Source organism: Dendrobium catenatum, unplaced genomic scaffold (genome assembly GCF_001605985.2).
Source record: "Dendrobium catenatum unplaced genomic scaffold, ASM160598v2 fragScaff_scaffold_1659, whole genome shotgun sequence".
NCBI lineage: Eukaryota > Viridiplantae > Streptophyta > Magnoliopsida > Asparagales > Orchidaceae > Dendrobium > Dendrobium catenatum.
Window position 1 is genome coordinate 141,810 of NW_021320121.1, and position 24,091 is coordinate 165,900.

The 24,091-nt window shown below is 33.8% G+C and overlaps 1 protein-coding gene across 1 annotated transcript; it reads right to left on the reverse strand.

Moving 5' to 3' along the window:
• Positions 1–824: 824 nt before the first annotated feature.
• On the reverse strand, positions 825–23,725 carry LOC110097630. The gene is made up of 13 exons (XM_020824130.2): positions 23,374–23,725; positions 23,239–23,300; positions 22,988–23,047; positions 16,030–16,108; positions 10,174–10,244; positions 7,637–7,738; positions 6,460–6,549; positions 6,164–6,238; positions 6,021–6,053; positions 5,240–5,317; positions 2,741–2,806; positions 2,539–2,651; positions 825–1,147 (listed from the first exon to the last, which is right to left on the reverse strand). The coding sequence occupies exons 1-13, from the start codon at positions 23,426–23,428 to the stop codon at positions 1,126–1,128; spliced, it is 906 nt and encodes a 301-aa protein (XP_020679789.2). The 5' UTR covers positions 23,429–23,725; the 3' UTR covers positions 825–1,125.
• Between the last annotated feature and the right edge of the window lie 366 nt (positions 23,726–24,091).

The following is a 24,091-nucleotide window of genomic DNA, read 5'->3' on the forward strand; positions in this document are numbered from 1 at the left end:
AAACAAATTTAGAAAATCCCAAAGTCTCTTTGAATATATACTTAGTGAAAAATGTACATTAGAAATATATTTTAGAGCGTTATAAAATAAAAATAACCAACTGAAGGATAAGAAGTTTTAAGTTTAGGATAACTAAAAATAATTCAGGCTAATTAAACTAACAATTATCACAGTGATGTCATTCTTTAAATAATAATTTTCTCTCATAAATTTACAATAAATAAATAATTTTTATCATCATAACATTTCACAAATAAATAAATAATTTATGTGATACATATTTTGCCTTTAATGCATCCAAAGTTTCATTGGGAACGCTTTTCTTATTATTTTTTAAAACAATTTTTTAGTTCTAATTTGAGGTAAAAATATTGTACTAAAAAATCTATTTAAAAAAATAAGAAAAAACATTGATGTAAAAACTAATTGGATATTTTTTTTTTGAAATTTGAATGTGATTATAAAATTGTGATATTTTTTATTTTATTGCTCATAGCAAAAAAATATTTATCTACATTTGACTTTAATTTAGCATATTTTGAGTTATTGGGGGCATAAAAATTATGAGAAATAAAAAAATGAGTTCTTGAAGAGAATTTTATCCAATAAATTTAAAATTACAAAACATTATTTTGTTTATATATCATTTTCAAATCTAGACAATTTTAAAAAAGCCTCATGAGCCAATAAAGTATAATTACAAAAATTAATATCCTATTTTATTACAATAAAAAATAATAAAATATAATTTAAATCTTCCAAAATTAAAAAAATTTAGACCTCCCAAATAATTTATAAAAATGGATGGCATAGATTCTATGAACTGATAAATAATATTAAAAAAATTTATATATATAAAAGGTTCCAAGCCTTATTTAATCAATAACATGGCATCAACAAGAGGGAATAAGTACAAAATAGAGTGAATTCAGAGCCACATAAATATTCTGAAACAAATTAAAACAAACTCTTCTGAACTGTAGAAGGTCTTTTTCTTCTTCTTTTCACAGCACAGATTTGCAAAGTTCACAGATCTGGTTCAGTATTATCCTCTAATATATGCAATAAGAAGAAAGAAAGACATATTTCTGGGGTTTATGACAATCTTTTCATACAGAGCCTCGTTCAACCCTTAATCGGAGGTGTCCTGCAAAGAAATAACTTCTAATGATTAGTTGTTAAGATTTAGGCTTCATTTGAGACGGCTTTCTTACTGCTTCTTAAAGCAATTTTTTGATTTTTGTACTAAAAAATTGCTTTAAGAAGCAATAAGAAAGCTGCCCCAAATGAAATTTTTGTACTAGAAAGTTGTTTTAAAAAATAGTAAGAAAATCATCTTTTATTGATTCTTAAAACAACTTTCTAGTTTAAAAATTAAAATTCTTAGACTAAAAAGCTGCTTAAGGAATAATTAAGAAAGCCGTCTCAAATGAAGCTTAAGTTAGTCTTCTAAGAAGCATGACAATATCTTCAGTTGATAATCATGAAAAGATGAACAATACAGAATCAAGAGCATTGATTTGGTGAATATTAAAGCTCTGTTTGGTTTGAAGAAGTTGCAAGAGAGATTGTAATGAAAATGATGAAAGAATTGAATTTAAAGTTGGTTTGCCTTCATGTTTGTTTGAGAGGAAAAAAAAAAAAGAGTGAACAAAATTTTTATTTTTCAAACTTATTTCAAGTTTGGTTAGAAGAAATTGGGTTTTTGTTTATCATAAGTCAAGGCAACATAAATTGATATGAATTTGTAAGTAAGAATATGCAACTGTTCACATTTCTTCTTAATTGAATTGGAATCAAACACCCAATACAAAATTGCAAAGCAATATGTATTTTCACTATTCCCAATTCCTTCAAACCAAACAGAGCTCAAGGAGAAAATATATGTAAAAATGTGTTAGACCTGTCCACTATGGGCCGGTCAAACCGGTCCCTTTTAAGGGGCCGGTTCATATATACAGGAGAAGGGGGGGGGGGGGCAAGAAAAAGAGAAGTATTAGGTGGTATTCACTAGAGATTCAAATTCAAAATTTAGAGCCAAAGGGGGCGGCAAGGGCTTTTGGGTCTTTTTGTTCTAATGATTAATTGATTTTTTTTTACTTTAATGAGTAATTGTATTTTTTTTTTAAATGATAATGATTAATTGTATGTCTAAGTATGATGGAGAAATTATGGTTAGGGTTATGCTTGATTATTGTGTTCTCTTAGAGTTTTTTCTTGGTGCCTTGGGCTCTAGATTCATCTAGAAATGAGAATATTAACATAAATGTATGCAATAAGAAGATTATCCTTATTATATGAACATGAAAATGCATAAAACTTGATTATAGAAAGGCATGGTGGGAATAGCGCCCATTGGAGATGAAATAATTAGAAAAATAAAATGTGCTTTAAGATATACTAATAACTGGAACAAGGCAGGTGATGATGAAGCAAGTAATTACCATATCTAGGCCATTGGAACAGTAATTAAGCTTGTGTTGTAAGAATGAGCGAGTAAGCAAAATATCTAACAAATTAAGTGTCTAAGTTCAAAACCTCGACAAATCCTTTACAGTCTCCAATGAATCAGAATTATTTGGTAATAACCCCTCCAAATTGGCGCTATCCAGGCTTTCTGAGTTAAGAGCTTCTAAAATATGTTTTAGGCCCTAAAAGGAGGAAGAAAAAGATAGAAGTGTAATAAAGCATAAGAAATTAATCAAGTATCAATGAATGCCTGGATAACTCAAGAACAAACCTTTAAATCTCGAGATTCTTCTGCAGGTCCTAGGTAACCACGCAAATTAGAACGCTTTGGCCCATCCTGAATTATTACCGTTAGCAAAAAGAATTTTATGCAAGAGAAGATAATAATAAGAGCAGAAGAGAAAAATTTTAAAAAAGAGAATATATAAGTAATTTAACAGCTTTGTGATGTCAACTAATTTGAAAAACTATAAAAGTAAACATGTGCTTTAAAGATATACACTGCAACATAAACAGAAATACTAAAAAATAAGGACATTTATAAATTAAAGGCTGAAACATGCTTCTATCAAGGGGTAGGATGTGAGTTCTCTTATTACGCATAGACAATAATGAGTGGAGTTCTAAGGCTAAGGCTTCGTTTGGGACAGATTTCTTACTGTTTTTTAAAATAACTTTTTAGTATAGAAATTTTAATTTTTGTACTATAGAGCTGCTTTAAGAAGAAGAAGCAAAAAATCTGTCCCAAACAAAACCTAAATTGTGAGCTTTGGATACCCCGAAGTGAAGCAAAGCCTCTATGCTTTGAACATGTTAAGTTCTGACCCATTCCTTCATAGCATTTTAAGTTTATTTATATTGAAGATGAACAAAAATGAATTTTACATTATAAATGATAATATGTCTCAAGTGAAATATACTAGAACACAAATTTTCTCGTTGAAATGATTGATTTGCTCAGAGAAATGTTAAAAGGGAGTATTGTACTAAAGTCACTTCAAATAACATGAAAATGCATTAAATACATCTTATTAGACCCAAAATCCTCAATATAACATCTGCAGAATTTGTCATATTTAAGGCCACCAATGATACAAGAAATTTTTCACGATCAGCAGTAATCTCAGTTACACAAGGTTTTTCATCTAATCAGTCATAGCAGACGCTCAGTTCTAGAAATTGAACACTCATATGAGAGGAACATAAATACGGAACACAAAAAAACAAGCATTAGTTCAGAGCAAAAAGGAAAGAAGTAGCACAGTACAATAATTGACACTTTTTTTTTTATTGACACTTCAATCCTAGATAAACTGATCATGCATCCTAGTTTTTAGGTTGGTATGGAATGCCAAAATTAAAAGCAATCTTGTTGTATCTAGGGGTGTCAATTCGGGTCGACGGGTCGGGTTCGGGTCAAACCCGACTTGACCCGAGTGTAAACGGGTCAACCCGAACCCGCCCCGTTTAGCTAAGTGGGCCAGGAAATTAAACCCGGACCCGACCCGCACAGGTTCCCGGGTTGACCCGACCCAACCCGACCCGCAGACTCGTTTGATTCAAAAAACGGGGCGAGATGACGAGTGTGAGGCGGTGCCGGAGACGCTGGCTGCACGGGGTCGCTGGTCGCCGGTCGGTGCGGACTCGAGTACTCGACTACACCGTCTCAACTGACCCGCGTGAGCAGTGAGTTCGTGACAGGATGTTGCACGCCGCAATGTCGGACGCCAGTTGCACGGGATGTTGCACACTTGCACGCCGAACAGACAGACGTCAGCGCGAGGCAGGGGCTGACTGGCTGAGGTGGTGCGACGCCGGTGCGGATAGTGGACTTAGGCGTCGTAGCCTCGTAGGCCAGTAGGCGGTGCGACGTCGATTGCGACGAGCTGTTGACGCAGACAGCTGTCAGCTGGCCAGGCGACGTGAGTACGTGACTGATGTCCGATCCAATCCCTCGTTGAGACTCGAACCCTGTTTATTTCCCTCCCAGGCTCCCAGTCCCACGCGGGAAAAGTAAAAAATGAGCGGGTTACCAGGTCAATCCCGGGTCAATTTCGGGTTACCGGGTTGACCCGGACCCGACCCATTTTTTAAACAGGTCAAATTTTGAGACCCGAACCCGACCCGTTTGTTAAACGGGTCGACCCTAACCCGGATTTTTCGGGTCGGGTTATCGGGTCGGGTCAATAATTGACACCCCTACAGTAATCTAAAATTTTCATCAAGGTTAATAAATACAAGAGATATATTATGTTAGACCAGTCCAATAATGGACCGGTCCAGCGGGTTCGCACCGACCACGCCACCCAAGCCTTTTAGGAAGGATTTTTTAGGGAGTTAGGAGGGAAATTTGAATGTAGGGACTGTTTAGAGATTTCCTTTTGGATTGTATGAATTAAATAGTTTGTTTTCCTAGGGTTCGAATTTGGCTGAAATTTGAGATCTCTTAGATTTAGGTTTTCCTTTGGGCTATAGCAGCATCTAGAGATTTGGGAGAGATCGATCCTCCTCTCGAATGGAGGATCAATTGTATCTTGCAATTTTCCGTTTCCCTTTCATAAAAAAATACAAATTATCTACTGTTTTCGTGGTTTTGTGCAGATTTTTGTGAAGAATTCTCGTTGTTTTCCAAAGATTGATAGGAAATACTTGAGATCAACTAGCGTTTCCAATCATATTACTTCATTATAAAGAAAATCAAATCCAAATAAAAAAAAAAGGTTTGAAGACAGAAACTTCAGATGCCAGAATACAGAACATGAAAACAAACCTGCAAAAGCTCCCGCATTTTTCCATCTTTATCTGGAAAAATATTACAGAGGTGTAGAATACCAGCACATAGAAAGGCCTGCCAACATAATTACATTAGTCCAGGGGCAAGTTCAAATTTATAGTCATAGATCAGAGAAACTTCGGATTACATATGCACTATCTAATGGAAGGTCTAAAGAAACCGCTCAAGTAACCTCAGGTTTAAGGTAGCGGGATTGAATTAAAAAGAACAATGTGAAAGGAGATTAATTAGCATGGTCAGAAACTCCAAGTAAATGTAAAAAACAAAAAGGATGGCCCCAAGAAAAAGCTTTTAATTGAAAAAGACTTAGATGGCTTGAACATGTATAATGAATGATAGTTGACATACATGTCAGATTAATTGATAAAATTAATATCAAATTATCACAAAGTCAATGAGTAAGAGCTAAGATTACAAAACTAGTTGTTCAAAATGATTTGTGAAGAATATACTGAACACATAAGCCAACAGTCAATATGAACAAATGAAAAATGAGGATTAACACTACCAATTCCAAAAAATTTGAATAAAGTTAACGACAATGATGATAATTTGTGCCATTCCACATCCAATAACCCAACTCTGTAATAAGCATTTTGATCTCATCCTAATTATGCAAATAAGGTTTATAAAAAGATGTATCGACATCAATTCTATCACCAACGATAAAGTTCTTGTTTTTATTTCCAGCAGTTTGGGAGTGGAGGAGAAATGTTAAATACTTTTTGTGATAGAAATGCATTATTTTAAAACATACCTGCTTCTTTTCAATTATACTCATCTTGCCATCCTGTGTAATTAAGGCAATAATAATAAGGGAATATGAAATAATGACAAACAAGTATAAATTCAAATATTAAAATTAGATTATTCAAAAGCTCAAGGAAAAAAAATATTAACCATGCCATAAACAATTTGTTGAAGAGAGCTCAAGTCAAAGCCAATATTCTCAATCTTTCCACGAACCTGTGTTACCTGATTAAAAGAACATCTATCATACATTATATTCAAGGAAATCATGACATAAATAAGTAAAATAGGATAAAGTTCTACCCTGGCTGCTATATTCTAGTTCACACATGCAATAAGGATAAACCCAAGGTTTTGAAAATTGGACCGGATAACGAACCGGAAGAATGAGAGGTTCACGGTTCGACCGGTTCGAATTTTAATTCATAATTTGTAAATGTTATCACCTCATCTCTAATTTCGGTTGATATTAAATTCTGTTCATTCAATTTTCCATCTAGGCCCTCAATCCGCTGCGTTAAATGCCTCTTGGTTGCCTAAGAGTATGAGAAATATATGTTAGCAAGCCAATAATTAAGTATTCCATACGATCAATAAAACCAATAAATCAGTTTAGCTTCGAAGAAACATAACTAATAGACAAATAAATAAAGGCAAGCAGCACCTGGAAACCCTCCTGTTCTTTGTGGTAATAATAATAATAGTAGTAGAATTAATAGTTATATTAGTCATAGTGGTAATAATACTAATAGTAATAACATTAATAATAGTAAATTTAAAATTTTCGGTAATAGAAATAATAGTAGTACTGATAGCAATAATAATAAAATTTCAAAAATATATTTGACAGCAATAATAATAATTATAGCAGTAATAATAATAATAATAATAATAATAATAATAATAATAATAATAATAATAGCAATAGTAATTGTTATAGTAGTAATAAAAGGAAGAATAATAATAATAGTAATTATAGCAATAGTAATAGTAAAGGTGGTAGCACTTGTAAGAAGAAGAAGAAGAATAGCAATAATATCAATCATATATAACAATAATAATAATAATAGTAGTAATAATAAGAGTAAAGATGGCTTGCACTGGCTTGATATCAGCAATAGTAGTAAAGATGGCTCGATATCAGCAAAAGTAGTAAAGATGATAAAGACATCCCTTACCGTTCAAAACCAGTGCAAGCTAGAAAACAAATATAAACAGGATCATTTATGTAGAAAGCAAGCAAACAAAACATCATAGAAGAGGAAATCGGAACATGTTATTGATGACCAAAAAAATAATGAGACCATAAGCATTGGCAAGTAAAAATGATGCAAGGAGTTTGTCTTCCTACAAGGCCAATAGTAAATGGAATTTTAACATCAAACACTTTAAGCCAAAAAAAGGATAAGATAAATAAGTTACAACACAAGTCATTGGTGAATGAAAAATTGAAAATATGATATCAAGCCATCTTTCCTTAAAAATATTTCAAATATATAATACAAACCTTATAAACACTAACAATAAAATGAATTTCAGTAATACAAACCTTCTAAATGCTAACCATAAAGTGATTTTCAGTAAAAGTTTGTTAAAAGTAAATTTCCCAAAAGACAGGCTTACAGCAAGAGCACTTGAAACTTGCTCCAGATGTTTTGTCATGCCTGAAACAGCATTCGCCATGTTCCGCTTAGTCACGTACATAAGATCAGAGAACGAGAGGCCCTGGACATATCAAATAACAAAAAGAGATAAATGAAGTTCAGCATCTAACGTTGATAGCCCAACATAGAGTATGTGTCACACAGCTCATTACAAAAGTTGTAAATCATCAATTGTATACCTATATTTTGATGTCATCGAAACTGTGATTATCCGCAATTTATAACGTGTTATTACCCTTTAAAAAACTATAACAATATTAAATGTAGGTTATCATCTTTGGTGTTGAAATCATGAAGGTTAAATTTTTTTAGCATTTTCCCTAAAATTAATTGCATTATGATCTTATTACATATAGTTCAATTTTAACCAGTTATTGTCTTAGATTCTCATGTTCTCTCTCCTGCCTTGCCGGTGAAAGTTATACTTAGCAACAAATGTGTATGGATATTTGGCTTTGATTAATTCCATTTTTATTTTTTATTGATTCTCAGCTAGTTGATACTATTTAATACAGCATCAATAATTGACAAGCATGAAAGATAGAATACAAATATATTTTCTCATAAAAAATATATATATTTGTTCTTCCAATAGAAAAGTTACCTTTTTTCGTTGTCTTACTGTATAGGAAATGGAAGGATATAATAAAACTAATTATATATATATATATATATAAATAATTAATGCAACTTTTATTCAACATTACAGATTAAATAATAAGAAATTAATAATGGATTATCTAAAAGCAATATATCAGATTTCAATATATATTATTTCAGCATAATTAATAAATTATGCATTACTTATTGTTATAGTATACATAATTTTAATTTATATTATAATATATTTTTATGAATTATATTATTTGTATGCAAGTATCAACAAATATGTTTGTGCATGTGTAAGTAGCAGTATTATAATATGTTTGTATGCATATGTAAGTAGCAATTTAAGACTTCTAGAACTGTGACTCCGAGGCATATGAGACAAAAGTCAAAAGTCTGAGAATTAAAGAGACATTTTCCTTGAAGAAGTAACTTCCCACTTCCAACGCTAAGCAAACAACTAAAATCGCCCCTTCCCTCACTTTCTACTTCCAAATTGTTCATATATGTAAATAAACAAACCTTAAGGTTTGCACATCCCTTTTAACTAATATATTACAGATAATGATTGTATGTTTCATTTAGTAGGATTTTGATTGGATAACTTTATATCAGAGTCGCAAAAACTTTTAAGTTAACTTCAATGCAGTTAGCTTTCGAAGTTCTATGCCTACTAACTATTGCTAAGCATGGGCGGACCCACCTTAAGGCCGGGGGGTAATTGCCCCCCTGAAAAAATTAAAAAAAAATTGTTATATGATTCTTTAGGTAATTTGTTCCCCTCCATGTATTTTTTAGTCTTTATTACAAGGGTTTGTAGGCAATTTCCCCCCTAAAAGTTTTAAAATACTATGGCCTTTAGGTAATTGCCCCAACATAATTAAACATATTGTATAGAGATGTTATTATTAGAGAACGATGAATGAAATACAAAGAGAAACAGTAAAGAGAATTCAAAAATATACTTACAACCAAAATAGCAATTGCCCCAGGTCGAACCCCGCCAGGGGGCGCTGCCTCCTTTGACCCCTGACATATCTGTGAAGCGTACAACGATGAACAAATTGGGGTCGAGAGGCAGCGCCCTCGGAACAAATGTTGGTTGTAAGGATATTTATGAAAAAAAAAACTCTACGCTTTTACTTATAAGTTTGCCCCCCTAAAAATTAAAGATAGATCCGCTCCTGATGCTAAGCATGATTCAATAAAGTATTGAAAATTCACAGGTTACAGTGATTGTAACATCTCAAATTTATTCAGTGAATCGTTATCATACATTTGCAATGATGAAAAATAAGGCTTACACTTCCGTCTCAAAATTAAAAGAAAACTATTGCAGCTACGGTACCATGATAATTATTTTTTCTGCCACAATCCAAATCATGTTACATATACTTTATAGGATAGCCCTCATAAATGTTAGACTTATCACAAATGCAAAAGCATAGGTTCGGTTTATGATTTCTCCTCACAATATGAACTATTTAATGCTACAATTAAGTGCTATTCTATTTTGTGCTAATCTTTTACATAAAGTTTAGCCATGATTGCTTTTGACTATCCTTTTTAACTTCCCAATATTTTCTTATTAATTTTATTTAGCTGCATATTTGCCGCATTTACTGAACTTCTTGGTAAATACCCAAACAACCTAAATATATTTGCATTATTATCTCAATTTCAATATATGTCATTCTTAATCTCTATCTAATATAATAATTTATCACCTAAACTCTCTTAATTTTAACAGCACCGTCATTTCTACTAGGTGATAAATTTTACAATTGCTAAGTTATAGATTCGGAAGAAGATAAAAGAAGATAAAACTCCCACAGAATAGAAGATAGCATAGGCTTCATGCATTACTGAGTTGAATGAATAGACATTTACCTTCCACCACATATAGCCATAGCCTAAGGCCCCCAATGTTGCAGCTGGCACCAATAACGTTGTCACATTTCCTGGAAAGATAACCACTTAAGTAAGCACTAGAAGAAAGTCAATAAAAGATGCACCTGACATTAAGCATCAAACAGTCCCCATCATACTTTAGACAAAACCAATACCAGAATGAGCCATTGGGAATTGCAGATACAAAGATCATTACACTTCTTTTCTTTTTATCATTCTTTTTTTATCAAAGAGCTAAGCTATAAATTTAATGGAGATCTGATATGAAATTGAAGATAACTAAACCAAAAGTCTTCCAAAATAATAGAGATACTCAATAGCAGAAATAGCTCGTGCAAAAAAAAATTTAATTATCAGCGAAGTAGATTACAGTGCTTATGGGCTTGTGAGGGAAGTAAAATAAATAGAAGATAAAGGGAAGGAGAAACAGAACGAATAGAGAGAAATTAATCTTGGAAACAGAGGAAGAAAAGAAGCAGGGAAAAGGGCTGTGAAGCAATTGAAGAGAAAAAGAGAAAAAAAAAAAAAGACACTGATTGCATGAGAGAAAAAAGAAGAGATCCAGAGAGAGAAGAAAGACAGAATAAGAGAGATTTAACATTATAAATAAAGACAATAATGAATGAAAGCTAGAGACTGAAAGAGAAGCGCAGAGGGAAGAAAATGAACAAGACAGCGGGTAGTGAAGGAGTAAGGAGAGTGAGAGAATCAAGATGGAGATGAGAGCAATCGAGAAAGGAGGAAATACAGAGAGTGACTGGCCATTCAAGGCAGAGCAAATAAGAAATATTCTTCATCCTATAGAACAAAAAGCCTGTGGAATAATTCACACAAAACAATCCGCATATAAAAAACAAAAAACTAAAAGTTTATATCAACTAATTAAATTAAAACAATAATCATTATTCCACCAACAATGCACATGCATCATGATCAAATGGTCGCCATCAATTTTCCCAAATTCGAATAACTGTCCTGGGATGAGCCATGATAAAGATAATTTTCAAAGAAACTAGGAGAAAGGTGCTTCAGAAAGATTCATGAGAAATTTTGGAGGCTTCAAAGGCTTCTATAACTATAAGCCTCTATAAGATAACAAGTTCTCAACATAGAAAATAGGATTAACACTTATATTAACAGGCAAAGCAACTACAAACGCAATAGGTAATAGCTTTCTAAAAATATAGAAAGCGCTTTTGCTCTAGCAAATAATCTATGGTGGGTAGAATACAGAAAGGTGGGTAGAATACAGAAAGCATACAATAGGGACATAAAATACAATTTTCATCATGATTATCCCAAACATTAGAATGACCATATGCTAGAATAATAAAATTTATATCATGCATGGCATTTAACTTTCAAGAATAAGCAAATAGCCCGAGCAAATGAAGCATAAGGCAAACTGCTTCATAAGGGAATACGTTAGCATTTCAACTCTCTAGATTAAAAAAATAAAAAACATTTTAGGAGAGAAAATTACTTCATAAAAATGGACTAAACTGAGTAATTATCAGTCAATGTGATCAATATATATTTGATGTCAAAGACATCATTAGACCGCACTTCTTGAGGAAATACATTAGCAAAACGTTCATGAATATGTAATTTTAATTCAATATTCTCCAAATGGTTCTTCGTATAGTTTGATAAATATTATGACATAGAACAAAATATAAAATCAAGGTGTCGATTATCATGCATATGATAAATCTTAACAGATAATTACCAAGAATTCAAGAATAAGAAGGGATGAGTAAACTAATAGTTTTAGCAAGTACGTGTTGATCAAGCTCAAATTAAAATTCTAATTTAAATTCACAAGAAAATTCAACTATGAGCTCCAATGCTAGAAAAAGTGCACATTTATGTTCAATGCCAGCTTTAAGTTTTAATTAAAGAATAGGCTCAACTATAAAATAACCTTTTAATGTAGAATCTTCCTCAAGATCAACATCAAAAAGGGGCTTATGTTTCCTGTATTCATAATATAGCTCTTGGACAAGGGGATTTAAAATGTCTACTAGACGTGGCATTTCTTGGGACGCAAATCTTTGAGGAAAGACCTTAGATCACAGCATTACACTAGGGTAAATATTAGTTCGACTAGACTAGAACAATCAACAATGCCCTCAACAATTTTAACATGAAATGGGTTGTAGTAGGATCGAGGCTTCAACTTCATTGATAACGAAGAAGAGGTTTATCAATAAAGGCTTAACTATATTCATTATCATAAAGGGACATAAGCATACTCATATAATAATGAGTATGATATTGAAGTATTGATCAACAAGATCTGCCTCGAGTTTTCCTTGCTAAAGTTTGATAGTCCTATAAAAAAAAAATTAATTTAAAGATTAAGTTTTATACATAGCCATAATTTTATTAAATGTGACAATTTTCAATTATAATCTTGGGTCTAAGTACACTTGCCTTTTGTGAAGTGCCAAGATCAAAATGAAAATATCTCTATATAATGAAAAAAAATATGCCAGATATGCAAAGATATAATTATTATCTCGGGTCTATTGTTTAGAGTGATGGTGAAATAGATGGGGATATTATTAGTAGAATTCTAGTTGGATGGTTGAAGTGGAGGAATGAATCGGGCTTGTTGTCTAATAGAAAAGTACCCCTCAAACTTGAGGGAAAATTCTATAAGATGATGGTGAGTTATGCAATGTTTTATGGTGCATAATGTTGGCCATTAAAAGAGAAACATAATATTAAGTGTTCCAGAGATGAAAAATGCTCAAGTGGATGAGTGATTTTACTCTTAGAGACAAAATATGAAACGAGCATATACGTGGAAAGGTTGGAGTGGCTCCAGTGGCAAATAAGATGAGAAAGTCATCTAAGATGATTTAGTCACATAAAACATCGACCTTCCGATGACCCAATTAGGAGAGTAAATGTATTAGATTGCTTATGTTAAGAAAGATAAAGGTAGAACTAAAAAGACTTAGTTAGAAAATATTATAAGTAACTTTATTAGATTTAAATGAGAACTTAATTATTAACATGACATAATAGAGAAAAATGATTCATGTAACCGACCCCACGCAATCAAATTCTCATTTAAATCTAATTAAAAAAAGTTATTTCTAATATTTTCTCACCAAGTCTTTTTAAGTCTACCACTGCATTTCTTAATATAGGCCAAATCTAATACATCTACTCTCTTAACAGGATCATCGGAAGGTAGACATTTTATGTGACCAAACCATCTAAGACGACTGTCTAATTTCATCTGCCACTAGAGCTACTCCAACCTTTTCCCATATATGTTTATTTTGCATTTTGTATCTAAGAGTAAGGCCACTCATCCACCTAACCATCCCTATCTCTGCAACACTTAACTTAATTTTACGCTTCTCTTTTAATAGCCAACATCATGCACCATAAAGCACTGTAGGTCTCACCACCATCTTATAGAATTTTTGATGAGAACATTGGCAGAAAATCTTGGCGCGTCTATCGCATAAGGAATCGTAGATCGACGACTATGATTAAGAGCCTTTATTTATGATTTATTTCATGTATTTCATTTTCTTATTTCATGTTATGTTGAGAGTCTTTCCCATTTTACCCTTATGTTGGCATTGTTGGGTAATTTGTGTGTTGTGGCCCAATTGGCGTTTTAGTCTTTTCATTCTTTATGTTTTGAGGCATATATATTGAGGCCCTAGGCTATTGTATGGAGATGATTATTATTATGAATGAAACTTCAATTTTTTGAGTGATGTGTGAGTTTGAGTCTTCTTGAGAAAAGAGTGAATTCCCAAGGAGTAGGGTAAAGCAACATCCAACAACCGTTGCCATGGCAAGGTTCTTGTCTTTAACCCATCTCCTCTCTCACCCTCATCATCCTTCCAAACAGCCCACAAAGCACTCTAACCCTTCCAAACAGCCAACCGAATATTCCATCCCTTCCCAAGCAGCCACCAAGCACGCTAACCCTTCCAAACAGCCAACCGAATATTCTATCCCTTCCTAAGCAGCCACCGAGCCTTCCCACCCTTCAAACGGCCGGCCGATCCCTTTCCTTCCCCTCCACACAACTAACAGAGCATCCCCCCCTCTTCCGAACAATAGGCCAAACTCCTTGCTACTTTCCCTTGGCCGGCCAGCCTTCCCCCTTGCCTCTTGGTATTCCCTAGTTGCCACATTTTTCCCTTCTCAATCCTCATTAACTCCACTTAATTAAAGCTTTTCCCATTCACATAGTTGCTGCCTTTTTCCCTTCCCAACCCTCATTAACTCTATTTAATTAAAGTATTTCCTATTCCCTAGTTGTTACATTTTCCCCTTCCCAATCCTCGTTAACTCCACTTAATTAAAGTCATTCCCATTCTCATAGTTGCTGCCTTTTCCCCTTCCCAACCCCCATTAATCTCCCCTATTGATGTCCACTCTCCTCTCCATTAATTCCCAAAGCCATTGCTCACTCCCACACACTTATTTACCTCTAAGTAGCCGCCACTTTTTCCCTTCCTCCATGTATGGCTGATCCCGATTTGGATCATGGATTCGTCTTTGATGATCAAAGCCTCATGGATGTGCTTCATTCTCCTTTCTTTGACATCGACTTTTGGAGTGACCATAACATCGAGGAATATGTAGATTGGATTCTCTTCTCCCTTGTAACCACCATCGACCACGTCGACCTCCCGTTCAGTGGCGAATCTCCCACCGTCCACCTGTCACCTCTTTCCCGGGTAACTCTTCCTTAAACAAAATTTTAAGTGCTTGCTTCTTCTTAGTGGCATCATTAATATTGTGTCAAGTTTTCTCCCGCTAAAATTCTCAAAGAATGTGAGTGAGGAAATTTCATTGTGATTGTTCTAGTTGTTAATTGTGGGAATTCTGTTAGTTGCAAATAGGCATTTAGTATATTTGTTGTTATTTATTATTCTCCTACTCTATTTGTAACCAAATGCTATTGCTTGATCACCAATAAAGAAAATCCTAATATCAGCTCTTGTGAAATGTTAATTTTATAATTGGTAAGCTTGTCAATCACTTATTAATCCTAAACAATTCCTGCATCTAATATATATTTCACATCATTTTTCTCTTAAGTTTGAGGGCTACTTTTCTATCATACAACAGGCCCGATGCATTCCTCCAATTCAACCATTCAACTTAAATTCTACTAATAATATCTCATCTATTTCACCATCACTCTGAACAATAGAGCCAAGATATCTAAAAAAAAAAATTCTTCGTCCCATAAAAATAAGCCCTATGGTTTTCATTTATTGAATAAAAATACTTGGAGCAATAACAAAAATTATCCTAATTAAAATTAGTCATAACAATTTAAATGTGATATACCAAAATGAGCATATACGTGAAAAGGTTGGAGTAGCTCCAGTAGAAGATAAGATTAGAGAAAGTCGCCTTAGATGGTTTGGTCACATAAAACGGCGGCCTTGCGATGACCCGGTTAGGAGAGTAGAGGTATTAGATTTGACTTATGTTAAGAAAGGTAGGGGTAGACCTAAAAAGACTTGGTTAGAAAATATTAGGAATGACCTTTCTTTATTAGATTTAAACGAGAATTTGACTTTTAATATGACACAATGGAGAAAAAGGATTCATGTAGCCGACCCCATGTAGTGGGATAAAGGCTTGATGTTGTTGTTGTTGTTGTATACCAAAATAATCATAAAAATCTAAACAAATAGATCAACTGAATAAATAAAAAACAAACATTCATGTGTTAATGCACGTGTCTTGACCAAACAGTCACCTACGAAACTTAACTTACACGGCATATGATGAATATATGAACATTAATTAATTTTCATCAACAAGTGCTAAACATACCTTCCCCTGAGCCACCATTCACGACAGTAATTGAACGTGCTGAAGCAAGTTGACGAATCTCCATAGCCAATCTGTTGACCTAATAGATCATGATTTAAACACAAATTTAGCGTGTGATATAGCATGGCAGTAAAATAAAAATCCCATCAATGAAATTTTAAGTAATGAAAGAATAAGAAATCAAATTTAACAAAATGTCATCCTCCATAATATGGCGTTAACTCCAAGAGTACAATTAACAATTAGAAACTATTTTTTACTTAGCACCATGATAATCCTAAAATAATAAATAATAAATAGCAAATCAAAAATTTTTCCATAGGCTAAAAGATTAAAAAGCTCATCAGCATGAATGATTGACTAATTTCAATTTAGTTGACTCAAGAATTGGCATGCTTTCAAGCAGGAAATCTCCACCACAACTCATCGTCATTCAGCATTAGTCTTATCTGGTCAATTTTATAATCTTCATGCATTCACTCATGTTAGATTGAGATCAAAATTAACAATCCACTAAATTTGGATTCATTTGATGGATCATGGCATAGGTTTTACAGTTGGTTATCAAACTGATATCAATTCTTAATCTATCTCATGTGTGCTCGCAAGAACTCAAGGTGATGCATCTTCTAGAGCACACTCTCCACAACTTCTAGCAATGTTATCTTTAATCTTCCCTTTCTTTCCATTTTGTTTTGGAAAAGTATTTCACTTAGTGTAAATACTAGAGCATATCTAAGACTATTTCATTATCTTACATGTGCTACATTATTGTCTCTACAATATAATTATTTCTCTCAATATTTTTTTATTTTTCCATATGTAGCCATTTTGACATTCCAAAACTTGACATTATCGGGAGTGATTTTTGCTGCACGAAACTTGGATTTATATATCATAACAAATATAAATATAGCTTAATAATCAATGAAATCTAATAATGGTAGACATTTTCTTATCATAATATCTTCTAGACTTGATGCTTGGTGGTAAAAACAAGTAGGTATATCTATGTTATGTAAACCTATCAATGTGAACATAAATGCTAGACTTAAACATATGGTACAATTCAATTTTGGATTATAATATTCAATCATTTGAGCATAACTTCTAGACTTAAACTTATAGGTACAACACATAGATATTGATATACATTATGAATTCAAGTGAAAGATATATTCTTTCGTACCATATATCTCTATATTATGTAAACCTATCATGAGTAGGTATCACACTGATCATCTGGTAACATTAATTGACTGTTATCATTATTCACTTTTATCATCTCCTAAATTTATACAAAAATATATCATATTAGTATTAAGTGCTTAACCTTCAAAATTTTCATTCAATGATCTTAAAATTTCTCACTTATGTCCAAAGGGATCTCATTCATCAAAATTACATCCTTCGAAACTTTTATTCACTAAGAAAACACAGTTTCAATATCTTTTCTTAATATTTTCATGAACAATTGAAAAATATATCAACTTAATATTGATCCTAAAAATCTCCTTTACACTAAAAACTTGGACTAAAACAAACTTTCCTATTTTATATATATATACATTTATTTGTGTTTATCTATCTATATGTATCTCACAATATATGTGCATATATGTATATTAATACATATATAGCAAGTCAATTTCAAGTTGAATCAATTAAATTTCTAGTAAGCCATATTCGAGTTGAAAAAAAAAAAAGGCAATTAAATTTTGAGTGATTGTCAAGTGAGTTTTAAGTTTCAAGCAGGCCTATCAACGCAACTTTTTTTTTTCATTTATATGATACGTCAAGGTTTTACCTGAGAACAATAATATTACAAGGCTATATTTTGTGAATAAATCTCAAATAACGATGATTGAAATTTTGGAATTCCTTATGAAGAGTATAATACCATGGTAGCAATTAATTTGCATGTTGATCATTGTATGGTGGCATTGATTAAATAGAATGGAATGTGTATTTATGATCTTATCACATATAGCATTTGTCATATGATTACTGATCTTTGAGTACGATTACACATGCATAGCATGTGCAGGCTTGTTGCTTGCGTGATGAGAATACTAGAGAGATGATAACTATGCAATGGTGAGCATAATTGCATGTTATGCATGTAGCATTGAGAATTTAGATGTTTAAATTTACGAGACGTTTGGGAAACTTTCTTATTGTTTTCTAAAGTAAATTTTTAGTACAATTTTTTTTAACTTAAAATTTTTGTATTAAAAATAAAAAACAGTAAGAAGGCTATCCCAAACAAAAGCTTGATCTCCAAATGGGGTAATGGACCATGAGGGTATATGCTTTTATTTAATGGATGGAAGTGGGAAATGCATAAGGGGGATAGTGGTAGAAAACGCTTGTTTGAACCAAGAGTTTCCTTGGCTGAATTTAAATTTCAGCACTTTGCAAAAATAAGATTGAGAATAATTTGGAAGAATAACCAAAAATAAACTTTTTTAACTAATAATAGTGGAAGAAAAATAACAAGAATAATGGATCCTCAATTGAAGAGGAGGATTCGGTTCTCCCGATCTCTAGCTGCCAGCTAGAGCCCAAAACTCCCTAAGAACAAACTAAATTCAACAAAACTCTTCCTACCATAACCTTAGGAAAACATCCTACTTAAAGCATACAATGATAAAGGAAATATCTAAACAGCCCCTCCTTTGAATTTTCTCCTAAACCATGCCAATTCCTCCCTAAAAGATGGTTGTTGGACCCACAGTTTGAAGGCGGAAGCTGTCCGCCTTCTGTAACAGGTGAAACATGTTCGCCTTGAGGCCGGTCCCTCCTGGACCGGTCTAACAATACCCTCCTCCCAAAGACCCACCTTGTAGATGCCACCCTCCACAAATCCCTCATCATCACAAATGGTGAGAACCTGAAGAGTTCGGTCCTTACATTTGTGCCATAATGTATACTTCTCACATCTAAAACAGAGCTCATTCGCCCTCTTCTCCTGCAGTTCCATTTTTGTGAGCTTCTTGAATTTGTAGCCAGGTCTTCCTCCTTAGTCTTCTCCTTTGGGATCTCCCGAAGAGTATCCAGTGTGGATACCAAAAAGGTGGTGGTCATCCTGTACGAACCTCCTAAGCTGCACAGTCCCTCTCTCTAAGCGCCTCTGATCCTCTACTAATTGAGCTAGCTCCATAGCCTCTCCCAAATCACGGGGCCTCATTACTTTAATTGTCGTTTGAATCTCTGGTTTGATCCCTTTCATAAAGCTCCCATCCAGTACAATCTCCAGAAGCCGGTCCAGTCGGCCGACAGATGCTCAAATTGCTCATGGTATTCCAACACAGTCCCCTCCTACATTAGACTGAAGAACTGCTCATAAAAGTCTCCTTCCCTGCTGGTTCAGAAACATTTCAACAAGCAGTCCTTAAACTCCCTCCAGGTCTGTATGGGTCGCCTCGTATCCCTCCACTAGTACCATGCTAAAGCTTTCCCGCCAAGCACATCTCGGCTGCCGTCAATCTCTCCTCCTCCACCAACCTATTGATGATAAAGTATCTTTCCACCCTGTAGATTCACCCATTTGCATCCTCTCCTTTAAAAATAGGCATCTTCAGCTTCCTCATCCTCAGATCTCCTCTGTCACCTAGCTTCCTCCGAAGTTTCTCATTCCCCAATAGGGGTGGTTCCCCCCAATTGTGCCAATCATCCTTTCTTCGCTCGTACCCAAACTTTTCATCACAATTCCACCTTCTCCCTTCAAATTTAGCACCCCTTCGATCATATTCAACCCCTCTCCTTTCAAATTTGACACCCCTTCGATAATAATCAAGCCCTCACCTTTCAAATTCAGCCCCTCTCCTTTCAAATTCAACACCCCTCCATTCATGTCCAACTCCCTCACGCCTCTCCACATACCCTCTACCCGACTCCTCCCTAAGAATAGAATCTAGGGGAGTCATTTCTTCTACTCACTCCAAAATCTCCACCTCTTGATCTTCCCTTTGCCTTATTGGCTTAGGATTTTTCCCACTTAGCTTTCGGCGGTTTCCCTCACCTTTGACGACAATGTTTTGGTTTGGCCCTCGAGCAATTTCTTCAACATCTCCTCCATGATAAAAAATTTTCCATCGATCTTCTCGTGGACGACTGCAATTTGACTTTTGCAATATGAAATTTGGGTTTAGAGATATGAAATTTCATATTTCATTTGTCCAATCTCCTTCTCTAACATTTCTTCCTGCCATAGGTACCCCGATCTAGGCTCGAAATAACAAAAACAACAAAAAAAAAACAACGGATTTGGTGATCAAATAGACAAATCAGCAACACGAAGGGGAAAACACAATAGAAATTAGTAAGGAGTCCTATATTTCTGCCCAAGACAATGTTTTGATACCAATTTAATAGGAAACGCTTGTAGTAACTAAGAGTTTTCTTGGCTGAATTTGAATTTCAGCACTCTACAAAAATATGATTGAGAAGAATTCGGAAGAATAACCATAAATAAACTATTTAATTATTAATAGTAGAAGAAAAATAGCAAGATACAATGGATCCTCAATTGGAGAGGAGGATCCGACTCTCCCAATCTCTAGTTGCTAGCTAGAGCCCAAAACACCCAAAACAAACTAAATTCAGCAAAACTCTTCATACTTTAACCCTAGGAAAACATCCTACTTAAAGCATACAATAATAAAGGAAATATCTAAACAGTCCCTCATTTGAATTTTCCCTCCTAAACCACCCTAATTCCTCCCTAAAAGATGGCTTCTGGACCCACAGTTTGGAGGCAGAAACTATCGGCCTTCAGCCTTCTATAATATGTGAAACATGTATGCCTTGAGGTCGGTCCCTCCTAGACCAATCTAACAGATAGCTCCATTTATATATTGGGAACTCATAATTCAGGACGATTCCAAGTTTTTTGTCATACTTCCCTATTTGTGCCTAGAGTTGATGCGTATAATAGTTATTGAATTACAACGATGTTAGAATTAAGAACAGAGAGAACGCATGAGTCCATTTACCCATATTGGGGAAAGTAGTTGGGTTTGTTAGAGAATTGATTGATTGAGCCCCTAACTTGGTGATTGATTATAATAGTTGAAGTAACCATATAATTATGGCACTAATTTGTATGAAATACTTAATCTTCATAGTTTGATGAGTCATTTATAAGTGCATGAAGTAATTATGGTAACTCATTAATATCTATGTTATTTAAACGTTACTAGTTGGATGAAGCATGATTCCTACTAAGTCATAGTTTAGCTTATCTATTTCTTCTTTCCAGATGATGATCATATAGTTGTTCAGTTCAATTTCTTTCAAAAAAATAATACTAAAGTTGCACAATAAAAGCTAGAAAGAAAATTTTAAAGATTAGTTTTAATTTTCTATGATTTTTACTATAATTTATTTATGTTTAATATGATATTGCATAGGCATCGGCAAATGACAACAAATATTTTGCATTCATAAAACTTCTTCAAAGCCCTGATGTAACCACATTTTTCCTTTATCAATCTATAACATGACACATGATTCTACTCATTTAGCTCTTTACCTTCTTAAACCTATCATTTTCAAATATCTCAAAATAGGATCCACATTCTTACCTTGATGTCTTCATTTTAAACTAAGATCACATTCTTTTCAATCCAACTTCATCAAAGTTGGTAGGTTTCCTTTCTCCTCTCTTGTACCTAGCCTACTAAATGAATTATCTAAAGTTGTTTGCTTTGCTCACTAAACTCTTTGAAAATCTTTTGTTTCTTAATCATCGCATGACTTGATAATATTTATTTGGCGCCACTCTTTAAATTCATATTTCTTTTTCTTAATATATTTTGAGCCATCTCACTCCACAAATTTTCATTTCAAATTTATATTTATTTCTATACTTTGTTAGGACTTTGATAGGAAACAATTGTAGAAAATCAGAAATTCCCTTGCTTAAATTTAATTTCAGCAATTGGTAAAAGTAGAAATTGCAAAAACTTTGGAGGAAAAACCAGAATTAAACTTTTTTATTGATATGAAGAAAAACAACAATATACAATGGATCTTCTATTGGAAAGGAGGATCCATCTCTTCCAAATCTCTAGACGCCGCTAAAGCCCGCTCAAGAATACAAGAACTCTAATTTCAGCAAAAAAATAGAGATAAAAAATTAGTCCTAGCCTCCCAACATTCTTAAACATACAATTAATTGAATAAACTACCCAAACAGACCTAATTTGAATTTCCCTCCTAATACCTTTTTAATTCCCCATTAAAGCTTATGATTTAATGCTGGACCCCACCCCCCAAAGGGGACGGCATGATTGGAGGCGGAACCCTTCCGCCTACTATAAACAAATGCAGATTCAGGTTGGACCGATCCATCAAACTTTCATCACAATTTCTTAATAAAAATATTGATTTTAATAAACAAAATAAATAGTTCGTATTTAAAATTTCAATTGCCCTCTGTTAATGACTTGTGCCAAAATATTAAGAACCCTTTACTTTCCTTTTTCTTTTAATTTCTTGCAAACATGTGATATCCCTTATTATTCTAATAATTGTGCTCGCTACATATTTAGCATTTACATTCAAGTTACCTAAACTTCATGTGGTAAAATAAGTCTTCTTTTTAAACTTAGCCAATTATTGCCCACTTTTCACCATAGTTGGGTTATTCTGTGGCATGTCACTCGAAGGTGAATACCCCTAACATGATAAAAAAATCAGCATGTTGATAAAATGATGCTGTGATTAACTATAAAGTATTCCAATCAACTGTTCACACAAATGAAACATTGTAAATCAACCATCTTTATTTCATTGTCTTAAAAGAAAGTGTAAGTTTGATATTTGAATAAAGCACATGCACAAAAAAAATCATCACAAATAAGAGGAGGAAAATGCTCCATCAACAAAAAGGTACAAGCAGCCATTGCAAATGCCATGCTAAGAAACAAAAAAGAAAACATAAATAAATAACCTGTGCAACAACAGACTCAGCAGAATCAGCACCAGACTCCTCTGTCGACTTCAATAAATTCTGCAAACAAAAGGTACCGCACCAACAATTTAATCCAAGATTCTTCCAGATATCATGGATAGATCCAACCATTCAAGCTAATCATACAAACTAGCAGCTTTCTCCGCGACAACTACTTCAACATATCCAATAATACTATCCAATCAAATAAGCCAAACCAACAGGATGAAAAAGCAGAAATAAAATCTCACCTGTAGATCGGCTAGTAGATCAGACAGCTTCCCATTACGCACCAATATTGATCCCGTGAACCCTAAACAACAAACAAAGCAACACCATCAGAGTCCAACACTGGCAGATAGAAAACAAGAAAGAAGAAGAATTACCAGCCCCTATCAAGATCGCTGCTTTGGAAAGTCCAACCCCTGCATGCATCGCCATCGAACCGTGCGGAATCAAAACCGTAGCTTTTCTTCTCGCGGTTCTTCTAGGCTTCAACACCAAAGAAATCTGATCGCAGGGGAGAGTTCTTCGGCCGAAACACGGATGGGAACGTACTATTTGGAGAACAAAATTGTCTCTCCGCGAGACCCAGGCATGAGAACGGAGAAAGAAGAGCTTCGGCGGGGCTTTCCAACGTGACGCGGTGGCCTACCCTCGAAGCCGGAATCAACCTTCGCCAAAAGTATTCTCTGGTGGGAGAAAGGACACGATTTGCGGAGAAATTGAACTGCGAACATCCCAACTTAGGGTGTGTTAATAGGTTGTGAAATTGTTGTACAGAAAATTGCTTCTTGAAATTATTTTATATAAATCATTATATTTTGTTTGGTCAGTGTAACTGTAGAGCTGCTGTGCTGCAGCTGCATGAGAACAATTTACTTTCATACCTTTATATACATTTAGATGAAATATATAAATTTTTAAAATTTAAAATTTTTTAAATGTATATAATAATCAACTAACAATTCTTAAATCAAAATGGTATCACTTCTTAATTTGGTACAACTTTTTTTAAATATATTAAAGCTGCCAAATTTTTTTTTTTATATTATGATAAAAAATAATTTTTTATTAAAAATACAGTGCCAAGCAAATGGACTG

Coding starts and splice junctions, on each gene's coding strand:
- LOC110097630 (XM_020824130.2), bottom strand. CDS start 23,428: ATGGCGATGCATGCAGGGGTTGGACTTTCCAAAGCAGCGATCTTGATA. Junction 23,301..23,373: donor AGCGATCTTGATAGGGGCTG/GTAATTCTTCTT, acceptor TTTGTTGTTTAG/GGTTCACGGGATCAATATTG. Junction 16,109..22,987: donor CTGAGTCTGTTGTTGCACAG/GTTATTTATTTA, acceptor ATGATCTATTAG/GTCAACAGATTGGCTATGGA.